Below are 17,829 nucleotides of genomic sequence, written 5' to 3'. Positions count from 1 at the left end.
GCTTAAAGCATAGGCCTATTATTTCCACAATATGTATTCCGTATTTAAGTGCTTGTTTTAAAAGTATGTTAAAGTGTACTTCTTTTTTCACAAGGGTAGAGACTAGAATATCATGAGAATAGGAGTACCCTAGTAACCATTTAGCAATGCACAACAAGCCAACTAAGTGTCATGGCAGTGACTTTTGGACAGGCAAGCACCATTCACATTTTCTTCACAAAATGTTTAGTCTAGATGAGTAACTGGAGTTTCAAAATGAAAAACATAACAAATCAGAAACAGGAGGCAATGAATAAACAAAAACTTTAATGAGATTTCACTCCTGCTTTCAGTTTTGAGTATCAAAGGACTCATTTTGGGATCCAAATTGACTTTTTGGACAAATGCAGCACAATGCAAGCACACAACCTGTTTTAATAACTGTTTGTTCACCTGTGAAAATGACAAGCACACAAATATAAAATGTGGTGAGCTAAGATAGTTTAAAATCATTTTTGGGAACAGGGTTGCAAAAATCACATAGAAAAGAATAGAAAATAAAACATTTCTCAAAGTTTGACAGGTTGGTCACAGTCAACAACTTTTTACTCACCATTTGTTGAAAAAGACAAATAATAAAGTACTTCAGGCCGTATTTTGTTGAAGGCTCCAAAAATCTACTGACCACCTCCGTCACGAGTTTCTGCAATTTGTACAAAGTTAGATGTCAGACATCTGTGCAAACACACGGATGTGGATTCTCTCTTGTTTCTGTTTCAGATTCCAGCGTAAGAAGAAAGCGAGAGGCTGTGTTTGCAAATCCTTCTTCCAAAGCGTGCTTGTGTTTTACTGAAACAGATATTCACAACCTGACTTGAAATAACACTGAAGCATTCTGTTACTGGGAATTAAGGAAAATCTCCTAAATTTTCCTGATTTTCCAATTATCCTAAATAATATGGTCATTATTTTTTTCTACGTTTCTGACGCAAATATGGATATGGAGTTGGTTTGGAAAGTCTTAGTGTTTACCACAGTAAAAGGACAAATCTACCCTATAGGTGAACAGTGACTCATACTGTAGATGTAAACGAGACACAATGATTTTCTTAAACAACATTTTCCACAGTTTACTCATAGACAACTAGAATAAAAGAGGATTTTTGTGTTTTGGCTCATATAAAGCATTTTTTTTTTTTTTTTTTACTATGTAAAAGTTATTATATTATACATACGCAGTTCAAAAGTCTTGAATGACATTGGAAATCTGGGATTCACGTTCTAATGTAGACCTGCAAATAAAAATGAAAAAGAAATTAATGTAATTTTTACTCAAAATGTTATGCTGTAACACAATTTGTTGTGAAAATGTATTAAATTAGAAAAATGCAAAATAGATGTATATGTACTAATTGTCTCAGACCTGTGTACACCTCTGGACTCGAACACTGGAATTTTGTGCCTTCAAAGGCCAATCAGGAAAAAAAAAAAAATTCAATAAGAACTTTGTGATAAAAAAAGTTATACCACATGAGAAGTGCACAGGTTTTCTTTGCTAAACCGCTGCACATTTAAAATATTCTTAGTAAAGCAATATTTTTTGAATGAACTGTTTTTAGTTTAGTTTGAATCCAAAGAATGCTTAGCTTTGATGAGGCAAATCTTCTGCCCGAGGTCATGGTGAATGTGGTTTGGAGGAGTGAAGATTGCAGGAACCCAAAATAAAATTCATGACTTCTGTTCCCCCAAGCACTGAAATAGAATCTAAAAATCTGAAAATTAGCAATACTTGCAGGAGCCTCTGAAATGTCAATGTTTTTTGAAAATACACACCTATTGTCACAATCTGTGGTGTTTTCTATTTTGTTGTTCTATTTTTTACTTTTATTCTGCCCAGCTACAGCTCTTCGTCGTCCACCAGTTGGCTCTGCTTGGATCCTCGAGTTCAGGCGAGATGTTAAGCCCGTATAAATCAAGCCTCTTTAAAATTGTAATCTTGTAATATGTGGCTGGAACTGTGGTGTGCACCAGTCAGCTGCCTTAGCCAGAGACACCACAGCTGACCCAGACAGTGCCCCACCACCGTCACGCGAGGTGAGAGGAGGGACCACCAGTAGAGGGGGTGAATGGTAGGCAAACCAAAAACCAAACTGACAGTGCCCATGCCGACAAGATGTGGCAATCATACTCACACCAGACCCAGACAGTTCATAAAGTAAATAAATTATAAATGTCTATATAATGGTTGTGGAGTTCGTTTTTATTAGGGAAAGGAGAGGGAAGTGAGGAAAAATTGTTCTGTAATATTATATATAACACTACTGCTACTGCTTCTACTACTACTAATAATAATAATAGTAGGAAAACTTTTTATAAAAGATGAAACAAAGTACAACATATAGAACAATATAATATATAAATGACATCAATCAATTAAAAATAATTATAGAATAGTATAATTGATGCATTTTGCAGAATAATTAGAATGAGAAGAGATGTTAGGTGTTCAAGAGAAGGGTTAATTTGTGATGTATCACCCAAAAGCTTAGTAATGGAAGCACTAGGATTTTGAGTTCCAAAAAGTCTGAGTTTATTAGTGACATCTGTCCAGAACTGATGAACGGGTTGGCATAATCAGAGTACATAAAGTAAGAATCTGGTGTATTGAGACAGCAGTTTGTACATCTGACAGAAGTTACTAATCCCATTTTAAACATCTTGTGCTGTGTGACGTGTTCCATGCACTATTTTATGCTGAATTAACTGGATATTTCTAACTGAATGTTTGTACCTAAGATAAAAGTATTTCTGCAGAATGTTTTTCAGAATTCCACATCTAAAATCAAGATTATGCCATATAGGTGAGTTGATGTGTGGTGTGAGTTCATGGCTTGTCGATGTATTGATTTGTGTGTGTGTGTGTGTGTGTGTGTGTGTGTGTGTGTGTGTGTGTGTGTTTGTGTGTTTGTTTTCATGATTTATGAGGACACAAATTGTATAATGACATGGGTATTACACTGGTATTACGACGTAAACATGTTTTATGAGAACATTTCATGAGTCCTCATATTTTAAATAGCTTTAAAAACATACTAAATCTTTTATTAAAAATGTAAAAATGCAGAATGTTTTCTGTGATGGGTAGGTTTAGGAGTAGGGGTAGTGTAGGGGGATAGAATGTACAGTATAAAAACCATGATGCCTATTGAATGTCCTCACTAATATAGCAAAACAAACCTGTGTGTGTGTGTGTGTGTGTGTGTGTGTGTGTGTGTGTGTGTGTGTGTGTGTGTGTGTGTGTGTGTATGTGTGTGTAAGTGATGGAAGATCAGATATGGTTATTTCTAAACTCTAGCCATAGGTTTTGGAAACCATTTTGCAAAGATATTGTAGTTAAGATGCTAAGTAATACTGCTGAAAATCTGGTTGTCAGACAGTTTGTTTGATACTCTCCTGCATCGTGCGATTACTGCCACCACCCATGACAGAACATCGAGCCAAAAAATATGGACCTACCAGCTGTCTTTTTAGATTTGGTGTGCCTTATTAACTTTCCTGATCACTCCCTGTTTGTTTCTTTTCGGACCAGTTTCAATGAATAAACGAAGGCATGCCTGCCCTCTGATGGTCCTCGAGGGACATTCGCTGAGTTTGTGGATTGGGTGCTGGTCAGCTGCGGGAACCAGGTGAAAATATTCCAAAGCAAAGCCATTCTAGGACCCGTCATCCTTGCGGCTCCACCAGGCTCCCTGGCTTTTTGCTTTTGCAGTGTATATTTTCAAAATATCATAGAATTATCAAATGTGTCCTGCTCTTTATGGAATGTTTACGTTTAGTCCTTTGGAATATTTTCACCTGAAAAAGTTCAAAGTTTAAAGGCTGCAGAACATTACAACCTGTCACGGTTCAACTAGGGGTACCATCTACAATTCTTCAAACAATGAATGGAGGATGTTAAATGCCAGTTTTTCTTTTTATTTCATTTTCTCCCAAGCCAGTAAAGTGCAGGGTGCTCACAGGTGCAAAAACATGAAAAAGTTCCAAAGGGAAAAAAACTTACAAAAAAAAAAATCAAACTTCAATATACAAAAAAGCTTGTTTGAGTTAGATTTTTTTTTTTTAAGTTTTTTTCCCTTTGGAACTTTTTCATGTTTTTGCACCTGTGAGCACCCTGCACTTTACTGGCTTGGGAGAAAATGAAATAAAAAGAAAAACTGGCTTTTAACATCCTTTTAGGATTAAGGATTAAATTAGAAAACAGCCTTGCATCAGGTATAACAATAATTCAATCAGGGTACTCCTCAGTAGCTACTGCAATCACTGAACACCAGTCATAGACTAACTGACTGCTTCATTATGTGAGAATTTATACACATGGGTACAACCATTTCTCAGAATACAGGTGCTGGTCATATAATTAGAATATCATCAAAAAGTTGATTTATTTCACTAATTCCATTCAAAAAGTGAAACTTGTATATTATATTCATTCATTACACACAGACTGATATATTTCAAATGTTTATTTCTTTTAATTTTGATGATTATATCTGACAACTAAGGAAAATCCCAAATTCAGTATCTCAGAAAATTAGAATATTACTTAAGACCAATACAAAGAAAGGATTTTTAGAAATCTTGGCCAACTGAAAAGTATGAACATGAAAAGTATGAGCATGTACAGCACTCAATACTTAGTTGGGGCTCCTTTTGCCTGAATTACTGCAGCAATGCGGCGTGGCATGGAGTCGATCAGTCTGTGGCACTGCTCAGGTTTTATAAGAGCCCAGGTTGCTCTGATAGTGGCCTTCAGCTCTTCTGCATTGTTGGGTCTGGCATATCGCATCTTCCTCTTCACAATACCCCATAGATTTTCTATGGGGTTAAGGTCAGGCGAGTTTGCTGGCCAATTAAGAACAGGGATACCATGGTCCTTAAACCAGGTACTGGTAGCTTTGGCACTGTGTACAGGTGCCAAGTCCTGTTGGAAAATGAAATCTGCATCTCCATAAAGTTGGTCAGCAGCAGGAAGCATGAAGTGCTCTAAAACTTCCTGGTATACGGCTGCGTTGACCTTGGACCTCAGAAAACACAGTGAACCAACACCAGCAGATGACATGGCACCCCAAACCATCACTGACTGTGGAAACTTTACACTGGACCTCAAGCAACGTGGATTGTGTGATTCTCCTCTCTTCCTGGGACCCTGATTTCCAAAGGAAATGCAAAATTTACTTTCATCAGAGAACATAACTTTGGACCACTCAGCAGCAGTCCAGTCCTTTTTGTCTTTAACCCAGGCGAGACGCTTCTGACGCTGTCTGTTGTTCAAGAGTGGCTTGACACAAGGAATGCGACAGCTGAAACCCATGTCTTGCATACGTCTGTGCGTAGTGGTTCTTGAAGCACTGACTCCAGCTGCAGTCCACTCTTTGTGAATCTCCCCCACATTTTTGAATGGGTTTTGTTTCACAATCCTCTCCACGTTGCAGTTATCCCTATTGCTTGTACACTTTTTTCTACCACATCTTTTCCTTCCCTTCGCCTCTCTATTAATGTGCTTGGACACAGAGCTCTGTGAACAGCCAGCCTCTTTTGCAATGACCTTTTGTGTCTTGCCCTCCTTGTGCAAGGTGTCAATGTTCGTCTTTTGGACAACTGTCAAGTCAGCAGTCTTCCCCATGATTGTGTAGCCTACAGAACTAGACTGAGAGACCATTAAAAGGCCTTTGCAGGTGTTTTGAGTTAATTAGCTGATTAGAGTGTGGCACCAGGTGTCTTCAATAATGAACCTTTTCACAATATTCTAATTTTCTGAGATACTGAATTTGGGATTTTCCTTAGTTGTCAGTTATAATCATCAAAATTAAAAGAAATAAACATTTGAAATATATCAGTCTGTGTGTAATGAATGAATATTATATACAAGTTTCACTTTTTGAATGGAATTAGTGAAATAAATCAACTTTTTGATGATATTCTAATTATATGACCAGCACCTGTATAACATGGAAAAGTATTAAAAATGAAGTAACACCATTTCCTTCAATACACCAATATAAACAGCACAACATAACTTCATTTCAGCAATAATTATAGAAAGTCAAGACTCAGAGCAATAACTCAATAAAAACAGATCTTCTTCTTCTTGTTTTTTAACGGCAGCTGGCAACCAGCGCAATAGGTGCATTACCGCCACCTTCTGCTCCGGAGTGTGGCATAAAAAACAGTTTCCACCCCTTTCCAATCATACTTGGTATCACCCATCCCCATGATGCAACACAGCAAAGGTATAAAATGGATGACAAAAGTACTTTCAGGTCCTTTACTCAGTTCAAGATGGCCACCACCATGTATGCTGATCCAGGTGATAGTCAACAGAAAAAGCTTAAATGTCCACTGGTTTAGTGCTCAGGTGGCCAGTCTGAGACACAACAGTCTTAGATGTGGTGTGTGTGTGTGTGTGTGTGTGTGTGTGTGTGTGTGTGTGTGTGTGTGTGTGTGTGTGTGTGTGTGTGTGTGTGTGTGATCCATCTCTCGCTTACACATCAAGATTAATATTTTTTTAAAACCCCAGGTACGTGTTCATGTCTTTACAGGGGTTAAGCAAGGGGAACACGGGGAAAAGAGGGCAGCTCTGTGACACAACCACAGACAAAAATAATTCCATCTGTGGTCTCATGTTTTATGTACCCAGCCAGAAAATCTACTAGAATAAAAATTCCTAGCCACAGGCTAATGTTCAAAACTCACTGGCATCATGAACATTGTTTCATAAATTCAAAACAATAAAGTGAATTACATAATAACCAACCAATGATGAATCAGGATCATTTTATTAGAAAAAAAATTCATAAATCATAGCATAATTTCAAAACAAACTATGTCCTGTCTAAATTCTCTTAACATTGCTTTTCAAAAGACTCCTCGATAATGAGGTTGTGCACAAAGAGAGGGTTCATTTTCACATATTGCCTCCAAAATTTGTTTTGCTTGTGCTATTTGACATTTTCAGTTAAAAAAAAACAAAAAACAAAAACAAAACATTTATAGGAAGACACTGAGGACATTAGTATTTTTTTATTTGTGCCTTGATCTGTTGTTCTCTTTTCTACATAGCAGGCAAAGCCAAAACACGGAACAGTTTATTGAACAAAAATATTTATCTGTCATTCTCTGAGACATTTCCATTCTTAATTCCATTGAGAGACATAAACAGGGAAAAGGAGGTGAGAAACAGACGGGAAAAGCAAAAGACAGTCAATCATTAAGACAGAGAGAGAAAAATATATGAACATAATTACAGGCAAAAGATAAAGACAGAAAGAGAGCACCATTAGAGACGGAAATCTTCAGTAAAATATCAGATATGTACCAGAGATGATGTCTGTCTGTCTGTCTGTCTGTGTTTAGTCTAATCAGTATTTTTGCTTTGTTTTCCAGTAAAAACGTCTATCTATCCTTAAAACAATATAAATTTACTTGACACCGGGGTTAGTTGGGGAAAGGTTATCCCTTGTGAAATAGAAGTACACTTTAGCATACTTTTAAAGTACACTTTAGCATACTTTAATTCCATTCTTATTAAGGAAATAATATACTTTAAAAGAGTATACTTAAGTGTGAAATGAATGTAATGTTTTTGGACACTTAACTGCATGTTATTCATAATTAGTTTTTCTCAGTTGCTTGATATCTTTCACATTTTTCGAAACCGTCTTAACATTCCCTAAGTGCAAATGTCACAACTGATTGCTTGAACAACAGAATTCTATTGCATGTCTGCAAAATGTAGTTACTCGCCCAAATGTTTAAAAACCTAGTTAATGTGTCAGTAAATTGGCCAATGATACCAAAATAAAAAGATGGATACAGGTATGGTTAGGGACAGGTTTGGTGGTATGGGTGGGTTAAGAGGTAAGGCAAGGTCAACAGTGTAATTATAGATGCAGGTATATTTTAAAATATAAGTAAAAAACATAAAAAACATGTATGTACACAAAAAGTGCACTGTATCAAATGATTCATTTAAATGTTAGTATATAGTAGTAAATGAGACCTAATCTAAAGTGAGACCGAACATTTTTATTTATACAGCACATTTATTTTTGGAGAAATGAGTTATGTAAACTGAAAATTCACAGTTGCTTGTTCATTTTTACACACTCTATTATGTCTTACACACCAACCTGTACAAGCAACTGTAAATTTTCAGTTTACATGTAACACATTTCTACAAAAATAAACTGCTACTTTTGTTTAGGGTTGTGACGTTCCTCCATGTTCAAAAATGACAGTGATTGTGCTGGGCAAACTCTATATAGTCTATACTGTATGCTTCCAAACTTGATTGGTAAGATTGTAATTACTATTTCAGTACAATGCCAGGCTATTTGCCAATTTAGCAGACATTACAAACATTCCATGGCATAGGTATTCATAAAATATAAATGCATGTCTGACAGATTTTGATAACTGGATGGATCATTTTGCATGTGACGGCTCACATGATGAAAGAATGTTTAGAAGTCCTGAAGAGTTTGACAGTTTCACTGAGAATCAGCTCATCAGTTTTGATCAACAAGCCACATGCATTTAATTATTGTGCAAATTATAGACATTTGTACTAACTCTTTTGCACACGTGCTAAAATCAGTAAGAAATTCAAATATGATGTGAACAAGAAACTAACTGTTCAGAGATCTGAACTTGTTTTGAGAAAAAAAAAATTCTCATTCGAGAATTGAGCCAAAGCGATTGAGAAAAACTGTAAATGAAAATGCTTTATAGTTTAAATTTATATTCAGTGCAGTTAGTTTGATCCTCTTATGTAGCACTTAAGTACATCTTTATATGTAATTTCATTTTCTGTTGGTTAAAGTGCACTGCCAAATGCACCGACAAGCAGTTATAGTAAATTAAAATACATTTTGATGACATTTCTATTGTCATATATTTAAATATATTTGTAATTACACATACAGTATGTAATGATGGTGTAGTTTAGCACACTTCCATTATATTAACTTTAAATGCAATATCAAGTAGCACTCTACAATTGAAATTATAACCATGTACTTTGCATGTGCTTTGTATAGTCAGCATCAAAGTAAGTGTACTTCTTTAAGCGTGACAAAAGATTTACATTAACATTAACACATAATGATTTAAAATGTACTTTAAAGTAAAAATTTTAATTTGACATTGTGTGCTTTTTTTAAAAGTGTGTAAAGAAACAGTCAGTCATGAAAGTGCCACTTTTAGTACACTTAAATGGCCTTTTATTTTATTAATATTATTATGTCTGCAAGTACAGTTTTTTTAAAAATATACTTTTAAGATTTGAAGTACACTACAAGTGCACATTCAATACAATTAAGTGCACTTCTTTTTAACAAGGGACATCTCAGTAATGATAAGGTATAGTTATTTTTTCTGGAAAATAAGACAATAATACTGATTATGAATTGTTTTTTTTGTTTTTTTGCAGTGCAGTGCAGTTTTTTCTTCAACGCCAGTAAGTTTAGCTCAGCTACACTCTGGATCATTATTTATTTTCACCATCCTATTATGGTCTGCACAATGTCTGCTGTGTATGTGACTGTTTATTTGCCATTTTTCTCTGACATGTAAAGACACTTGTCTACATCAGTATGACATGTCTGTGCTAACGTATCTGCGCATATGGTGGGAGCGTGCAAGCGTCACACCATTCCGTTCTCCTGTCGTGGTTTGTGTGTGGTGGTGGTCTGGGGACTGTGCAGAGAGGGCGCTAGTGTGCACAGAAACCCAGCCAGCAGCGTCAGACCCAGGCCACCCCACGCGCTGAACATGGACCAGCCGTACCCGTGACTGATGTCCTCCGGCAGGCCGTACAGGTAGCGCGGGTACCGCGAGAGCTCAAAATTAATACCAGCCACACATGTGCACAAAGAAATGATGCAGCAGGTGCCTGTGACACACAATCGCAAACAAAACAACACAATGAGTTTATAACAACAAATAATATGAACTGAAACAGTAAAAAAAAGACTCTTTTAGACTCTTTTTGACAAGATTTTCCATAATTTATGACAAAACGCTTCCCCACCATTGACAAGTTATTTTGGCAATCTATGTTTGCATTCTGGGGGTGCTGTTACGGATCTTCTGAAATAGTACAGAACTTCAGGATCCAAAAACAAGTGAAGAAGAAAATCTGAGTAAACAACGGCTGCATCTGAAAACTGCCTTCGGAGGACACATTTCAAGGTAGGAAGGCATCAAGGCACGTCCGAATCCAATGTTAGCTTCACTTCCTGTTTCCTGAGATACCTTCATCTGATCGATTTTTGAAGGCAGCATAGATGTATCCTTCGCTGCCTTTGATATCCCACAATCCTGTGCGTTCCATTCTGTGATAGTTGAACTAGAAACAAAGACTATAGAATAACACAAGACGCGTCACTCATATCGTTTTGAATGTGAGAAAAGTGCAACACACAATATGGCAGAATAAGTCCTGCCTTCTAAATAAGAGCCAATTGCCGATTGGTAAACTCATTGCGTTACTGCAGTGGCCGTTAGAAGCTCCGGTTTCTATAGAAACAGTCAGACGCTCGCCTCCGAAATGAGACGCAGGAGACGCGCACTTTAGGACTGCGCATGCGCATTAGCTTGATCCAGCCTGAAAAATACTGGTCATGATCCGAGCGTTTAGAAACAAAATTTGTGAGACAGTTGTCAGATTTCATTCGTGATTTCAAATATGAAATTTAACTGAAAGCTTGGCAAACAGCTTTGGAGAATTTGATGTTTCCCCATTCAAAGAGATAGGAGCTGCACTTGCATGCCCGAGAGGCGTTTCAAAGATGGCCGCCGAGTGAAATGACTTGTCTTAAAGGGACTTTGCTAGAAAAATAAAGATTGCATCCAAAAGTTGCGTTTGCTGGTCAGTTTGTGTTTAAATGTACATTTTTGACCAACATTTTCTGTCATTTCTAGCGAGAAATTACTACTATAGTAATTTGTTTAGTTCTTACCAAAGCTCGCGCTATTTTGCTGTAGATCATTAAACTGTTACGCTGCCTCAGAAGTCTGTCCGAAATCAGTTTCGTGAGGTGCCTTCATGCACACATGCTGCCTTACAAGTCATTGCCTGATAAGGCAATGTGGCAACAGGTCAGCTGCCTAGGTTTTCAGATGCAGCCCAGGGCTGCGTTTTAGTTCAATTTTTTATGCCCTTCCCTCGCCAACTTCCTTCCTTCTCGTTCACTCACATGTATGTACACTTACGTTGCACAAGTGCCCACTACTGGCACTGTTTAAATGGAAGCCTTTGATCACTTTGAATCCAATATAGAGCTGATTTATTATTTATATATATATATATTTTTTTTTTCCTTATAAATTTTTTTACGCACCATTCAATAGGCCTGTATATATGCTTGGGTTGTTAAAAATTATATATAAACAAACATTTATTATGAATATAATATTAATAATTAATTTCATTTATATTAAATATAAAATATTAAAAAACACAAACGAAAATGATAACAATACAATAAATAAAAAAACAGTCAGCTTTAGGCTACAAGTATTAAATGTGGTTAAATGTCAAAATAACTACACTATCATACACTAGAGTTGTGTCGGGTATGGGTAAATTAAGTGCGACCTGCTGTGACATCACAATTGTGTTGCATTCTGGTCTATGGATTTGCTTGAAGTGTACATGTTGAGTAGACTCAGGCTGCGTTCCACTCTAGTTTTAGACACACACTCGCGAACTTCCCTAAGCACTTCCCCTCAGGGGAATCCCTGCCGCCATTTTGAAGTGCGTTCCACTTCGTGAAGTGGATGAGGGTAGTTTATATGGACAGACCCTCGCTCCCTCGATTTTGACCGATTTACTTCATATGTACACTTCAGGCAGCTCCATATACCACAATGCAACACTATTGTGACGTCACCGCATAACGCATTTAATTTACCCTACCTCAAACAACTCTATGATATATTAAGAATTTTTTTAAAACATTTAAAACAACACCAACACACCTATATACATATAGAATGCTGCATTAAACAATTTCATAAGGGAAAAAAATAATAATAAATCAACTCCATAGTAGTGGATTCCAAGTGATCAAGGGCTTAGGACGTTCCAATTCAGCCCACTGCAATGGTTCCGCCAGTAGTGGGCACTCATGCAACGTAAGCGATGACGTACATCCGAGTCAACGAGACTGAGGGAAGTTAGCGAGGGAAGGGCATAAAAAAACGAACTGGAACGCAGCCTCGGTCAAATCAAGGGGTCGAGGGTCTGTCCAAATAAACTTCCCTTGTCCACTTGACGAAGTTGAACGCACTTCAAAATGGCGGTGGGGATTCCCCTGAGGGGAAGTGCTTAGGGAAGTTTGCGAGTGTATGTCTAAAAGTGGAGTTAAATGCAGCCCAGGGCTGTGTTTACATTTTTTATGTCCTTCCCTCACTAACTTCCTTCTGTCTCATTCACTCGGATGTACGCCATTGCTTATGTTGCACGAGTGCCCACTACTGGTGGAACCCTTGCAATGGGTTTAAATGGAAGGCCCTAAGCCCTTGATCACTTGTGGGTAAATTAACTACGAGTTGCTGTTGTGACGTCACAATCGTGTTGCATCGTGGTCTATAGATCTGCCTGAAGGGTACATGTTGAGTAGACTTGCTCCCTCAGTCAAAATCAACACAAAGAGGTATATGAGTGTGAAGCTTTGGAAGTGTTGATCTACTCAGCCTAGGTTTTCTCAGCTTTTTGTTCAATTTTTTTTAAATTTTTTATTAAACTTACCCACATTCAAGTGTTGATAAAAAAAGAATGAAGCTAGAATAAAAATTTTCGTTAATTGGTTTGTTTGTTTAAAAGCAGCGGCTCTGTTCTTTCTTTTGATACATTTACTAATTACATATTCATACAACAAAATACTAAAGACTCAAGTGCCCATGAAATTTTTGCGAATAGGATCAAAAATGTTGCTGGCTAGTAACTTAAAAATAAAACGCTGGTAGGGAAAGAGTTAATTCATCACAATGTACATGGAAGGTCAATTTGAGCACATTGCATTGCAGAATATAATATTCTGTGCATACAGAAATGCTGCATACTGTGTACAGTGCACATCTAGGAGTAATAATATGCCATACCAAACGTGCCATTTTTTTCTTCTCTCAGTAATAAGCTGCCACCTAGTGGTTGTCTGTACTGTTACGCAAGACCTGAGTGACTCTCACCTCCCATCAGGAAGAGCAGTCCTGCTACATACTGCATCAGCTCGTTGTGCTTCCAGCAGCCCAGCAATCCAACAATCCAGCCAAACAAAATGATGGCTACAGCCATGCCGATAAAACCTGCAGTCATCCGCTGCAAATCTGCAGGAGAAAACAGACAGCTTCAGGATCCACTGTGAAAAAGAAGTGCGCTTAATTGTATTGAATGTGCACTTGTACTGTAGGCTACTTCAAATCTTGAAAGTATATTTTCACTTGCAGATAATATAATATTTATGAAATAAAAGGCCACTTAAGTGTGCTTAAAGAGAGATCATGACATTTGTTAAAACACTTAAGGACACTTTTAGTGCAATTTGTAATCATGCCAAATTATTAAATATATTAATTTATATATATTAATAAAGAGTTTTATTTCAAAGTATATTTTAAATCATTAAGGTTTAAAAATCTTTTGCCGTACACTTATTTTGATGTGTCAGCTTACATACTAAAGCACATGTAAAGTACATAATTATAACTTTATCCGTAGTGTGTTTAAAAAGTTGATATATTTTAAATGTACTACATTGCAACTTCAGGTAACATTTTATTTTAAAGAGCCTAATCTGAACCCTAAAGTCCTGTTCCCCATGTACATACTGTGTACTTATTATAGTAATTACAATAACTGGGTAATAACTAGGTACTTACCCTGAACATACCTCTAAACCTAACCTTAACCCATGTAGTTATCTTAACTAGTTAATATTAACTAGTACTTTCTTAGTTAAGTACACTGTAAGTACATGTACTGTAAAATAAAGTGCAACCAATATTACGCAGTACTTAAATGTATTATTACATTGTAACAAGGACACCTTAAAGTAAAGTGTAACCCAACTTCATCATTACAAATGTGTAATTACAAGTATATTTAAATACATGACATGATGTTTCAGTAGAAATTACATTAAAATGTATTTTAGTTTAACATAACTGCTTGTCAGTACATTTAGCAGTACACGTTAACCATATTTAAAGGACAACAGATGCAATTATGAAATTACATATAAAGATGTACTTAAGTCCTATTTAAGTGGGTCAAAAAAACACTCTTAAGTTCAACTAATTGCATTTAATATCAATTTAAACTATAATACATTTAATTTAATTGCAATTAACATGCAATTAAGTGTCTGAAAACACTTGACAGACTTGACTACATGTCTTTAAAACCTTCAGACTTCCTATACCTTCAGACTTCAAACTTTTAAAACTAATTTAAACTTTCTGACCAGGCTTTCTCAAGCCCGCATCAAAGCTGTAATCTAATTTGTGTTACCATTTCAAGATCTGTGTTCTGGAAGGCCAGAAAAACGGCACTCAATGTCAAGTCTGCTTCCAGGTACTAATTTACGAACCCAGACAGAAACTGATGACTTTTAAGAGATGGATTTAAATGTGGTAAAATGTGTTAAACCAAGCAAGGAGTACTACACTGATAGTTGAAAGTAAAATAACAAATTAGATTAATTACTTAATAAACAATCACCAAAAGGCCTGGATGAAAGGAATGTTTAAGAATGTAGTGCAGATGTGGGCCTGCAAATGTATTAATTAATAATTTTATTGATGCTTTAATAAAAGTAGCTTATAATACACTTATCACATGTTCAGAGTTTAAGTGTATCAAGTGTGATCAAGAGGGTTCATAGATCAGTGCTTGTGAGCACTGAAACCTACAGACTTTCAGATACCAAACTTAAAGCTTGCAGTAAATACATGATCTGACTTACGGAGAGCATGCCATTCATCTTGTCTTATAGTCTTGGTGATGTTCACTGGCAGATTTCGAGGGATATTCACTGAGGAATAGTAATACTTCACCGGTGTGCAGCGTTGAAGCAAACCTGCAGAAATTCACAGAAACTTCAGTAATAATAGTGCGGATCACTTTAACACAGCTGAGTGCATGTGTGTTTGAATGTTTATGTGGAGCAGTCACAAGTAGTCACTGAAGATGTCTACACACATTTGCAGGCCCTTAACTTTGTTTTCAAAGTCTTCATTGGGATTATGATCAACAAACATTCTAACTGGACCACAAACAACATCAGTCAACCAAGTCAGTTTACTCTCATGTCCTGCTAAGGCATCTGCATCTCATTGGCCTGAAAAACTGTATCATCTATCACATTAAGAAGCTTGTAAATGCATCAATGGATCAAAGAATACATTTTTAGATTAAGAAGAATTAGAATAGGTCCTACTAAAAAAAAATATCTATTTATGCTTTTGTTATTGTATAGCTAAAAGAAAACTCAAAAAAGGAACAAACGTAATATATACCAGTTAAGAGTGTTTTCCTTTTTTAAAGGGGCCTTGGGATCTCTCAGACCTCAGAAACAAATGGATCCCACTGCCCTGACAGACTCCATCTGTTTCTGTATTTTAGTTTAAATGTGATTAATGTGTGAACATGAGCGTGTGGTTGGTGTTGATGTGAGAGATCAGCACCTTGGATAGCGCCAAACATTCTTCAAAACTCCTTCACATATGTAAAACAAACACTACAGCTGTTTAAAATCAACTCGGGATCTGGTTACTGCTCACACGGGCCCTGATCAACATCATCACCTTTAAAAATCAGATCCTCGTTCTCCAGATCGAACCCTTCTCGATGGCATTTCCTCCACAGTCCGGTTGTGGTTGAGTTGTAGCGGCGGCTGCAGCGTGATTCCATGACGGGCGCAGGGTGCAGGGATTCCCGCAGAGGAGCTCCGGGCTCAGACAGACGCTCACCAGCCGCTTTTGGTCGCATCCGGAGGGGGAGGTTTTGGTTGGAAATATATATGTATCCTGGGTCATTTCTCTTGCTGGCGTATTTTTTGCATCGGTCCCGGTGTTTCCGCGCATCTGTTTCGTACCAGTAGTCTGTGCTGATGGCCATGGTCAAGAGCCAGATAGAACAGAAGGCCAGGAAGAGCCCGGACGCCGTTAATATCCTCATGATGCCCGCGGACAACTGTCACATTTTCCACCGAACCCATATCATCCTAAACCCGACATAACAGGACGATAAATATGGTGTCGGAGCTCTAGGCAGACATGTTTGTGCTTCTGCTGCTGCTCGTTTTGAGTCGGGATGAAGAAGAACCAATGCCGACACTGGAGACTGCTGATGAAAGCGCTCCGGATTCGTCAGACAACAGCTGTGTTACCGCTGTCTCCATAAAGGATTTTCGGGCGAATCTTATAAAGCCTGTCAATACATGTCGGGGTGATATTTCACCCCGGAAAAAAATGAAAAATATATAAATGGATAAAAATGCAGGACAATTGAGATTATTTAAATTAAAACCAATTTTGATTAAATTAATCCCTTTGTCCTCAGCAATTCTTAAAAAAAGAACAAGAAAAAAAAAAGATACGCTATAGGCCTATAGGAGACCCCGACTAGTCGTCTATTTATTTATTATTTATTTAACTAGTCGTTTATTTATTTTTAATAAAACGGTCTTATACATAAATAAATAAATAAATAAATAAATAACATGACCTGGATGCATTGTTCTGAGATTCTTCCATTAGTGCAACGTTATGCAGACATGTGACACGAGACATATGAATGCTGTTTTTTAGAGCGATATTATTATTATTATCACAGGATTGCATTGCTCACCTAAAAACAGTAGATAATATTGGAATATTGGTGGAAAATATTGGAGTTCAAGCTGGTCCATACTGATCTAAGCTGTTTTTCAACAAGTTAGAAATAAGTCTTCCTCACCAGCAGACGTGGACATAAACAAGATACTCTTCATTGCCAGATGATGGAGGTAGAGCATCAATAAGCTCTGCTTATCATGTTTAGCACTTGCAAACTGCATATTGGATCACCACAGTTGAGCAGTGATCCCTTTTACCTTTTAGGTATGACTTTCAGAACTTCTTTATCTTCTGAAGGCTTGCATAGAGTACTGTAGCACTTAAAATCTTTATAAAAAATAAGTAAAAAGTTATCAAGAACACCTTTTCTCTGTTTAGGGTTCCTTAGTTTCTATAGGTTATTTGGAGAAATGTCTTCACCAGCGTGTCTTCATCAGAGTGAATAGGTTCATGAGATCTTTAAAGGAATTTATTTAAATTCCTTTTACATATATTTTTTTTAGCACTTGTCACAATAAAATCATTTCAAAACAACTTAATAAAGAATAGTGCCCTATAGTCTCCATTAAAAAAGCCAAATATGACAAAAAGAAACATTTCAACAAGATAAACTTTTCATCCTCTGGGGCAGGGGGAGGGACAGTAGAGAAGTTCTCTTAGATATTGATGGGCTAGATCATTACAGGATTTATATGTAAGGAAAAAATGCTATAGAAATGGACAAGTAAACAGTGGAAAGATGATTGGAATGCACCCAAAAGTACATTGTGATAATCAGGTCTAATTATGAACAGATTAACCACTTTTTCAGTATCATAATAAGAAGAGAATGTCCTGTAAGTGTCAGGGGTTGCATGTATTAAATCCACCAAAGAGTTGCGAGAATAATGAGAATAATGAGAATAATGAGAAATAATGAGAAAATAGTCTTTTAAAAAGCACAAAGTG

The 17,829-nt window shown here is 36.8% G+C and overlaps 1 protein-coding gene across 1 annotated transcript; it reads right to left on the bottom strand.

Moving 5' to 3' along the window:
* Positions 1–6,796: 6,796 nt before the first annotated feature.
* tmem276a (transmembrane protein 276a) lies at positions 6,797–16,723 on the bottom strand. The gene is made up of 4 exons (XM_051884551.1): positions 15,850–16,723; positions 15,009–15,122; positions 13,234–13,371; positions 6,797–9,931 (listed from the first exon to the last, which is right to left on the bottom strand). The coding sequence occupies exons 1-4, from the start codon at positions 16,220–16,222 to the stop codon at positions 9,684–9,686; spliced, it is 873 nt and encodes a 290-aa protein (XP_051740511.1). The 5' UTR covers positions 16,223–16,723; the 3' UTR covers positions 6,797–9,683.
* Positions 16,724–17,829: the final 1,106 nt, after the last annotated feature.

The sequence above is a fragment of the Ctenopharyngodon idella genome, chromosome 24 (genome assembly GCF_019924925.1).
Source record: "Ctenopharyngodon idella isolate HZGC_01 chromosome 24, HZGC01, whole genome shotgun sequence".
NCBI lineage: Eukaryota > Metazoa > Chordata > Actinopteri > Cypriniformes > Xenocyprididae > Ctenopharyngodon > Ctenopharyngodon idella.
The sequence above is the reverse complement of the archived record's forward strand: the minus strand, read 5'-3'. Positions and strand labels throughout refer to the sequence as shown.

Coding starts and splice junctions, on each gene's coding strand:
- tmem276a (XM_051884551.1), bottom strand. CDS start 16,222: ATGAGGATATTAACGGCGTCCGGGCTCTTCCTGGCCTTCTGTTCTATC. Junction 15,123..15,849: donor CGAGGATCTGATTTTTAAAG/GTGATGATGTTG, acceptor GAATTTCTGCAG/GTTTGCTTCAACGCTGCACA. Junction 13,372..15,008: donor AGATGAATGGCATGCTCTCC/GTAAGTCAGATC, acceptor TTTCTCCTGCAG/ATTTGCAGCGGATGACTGCA.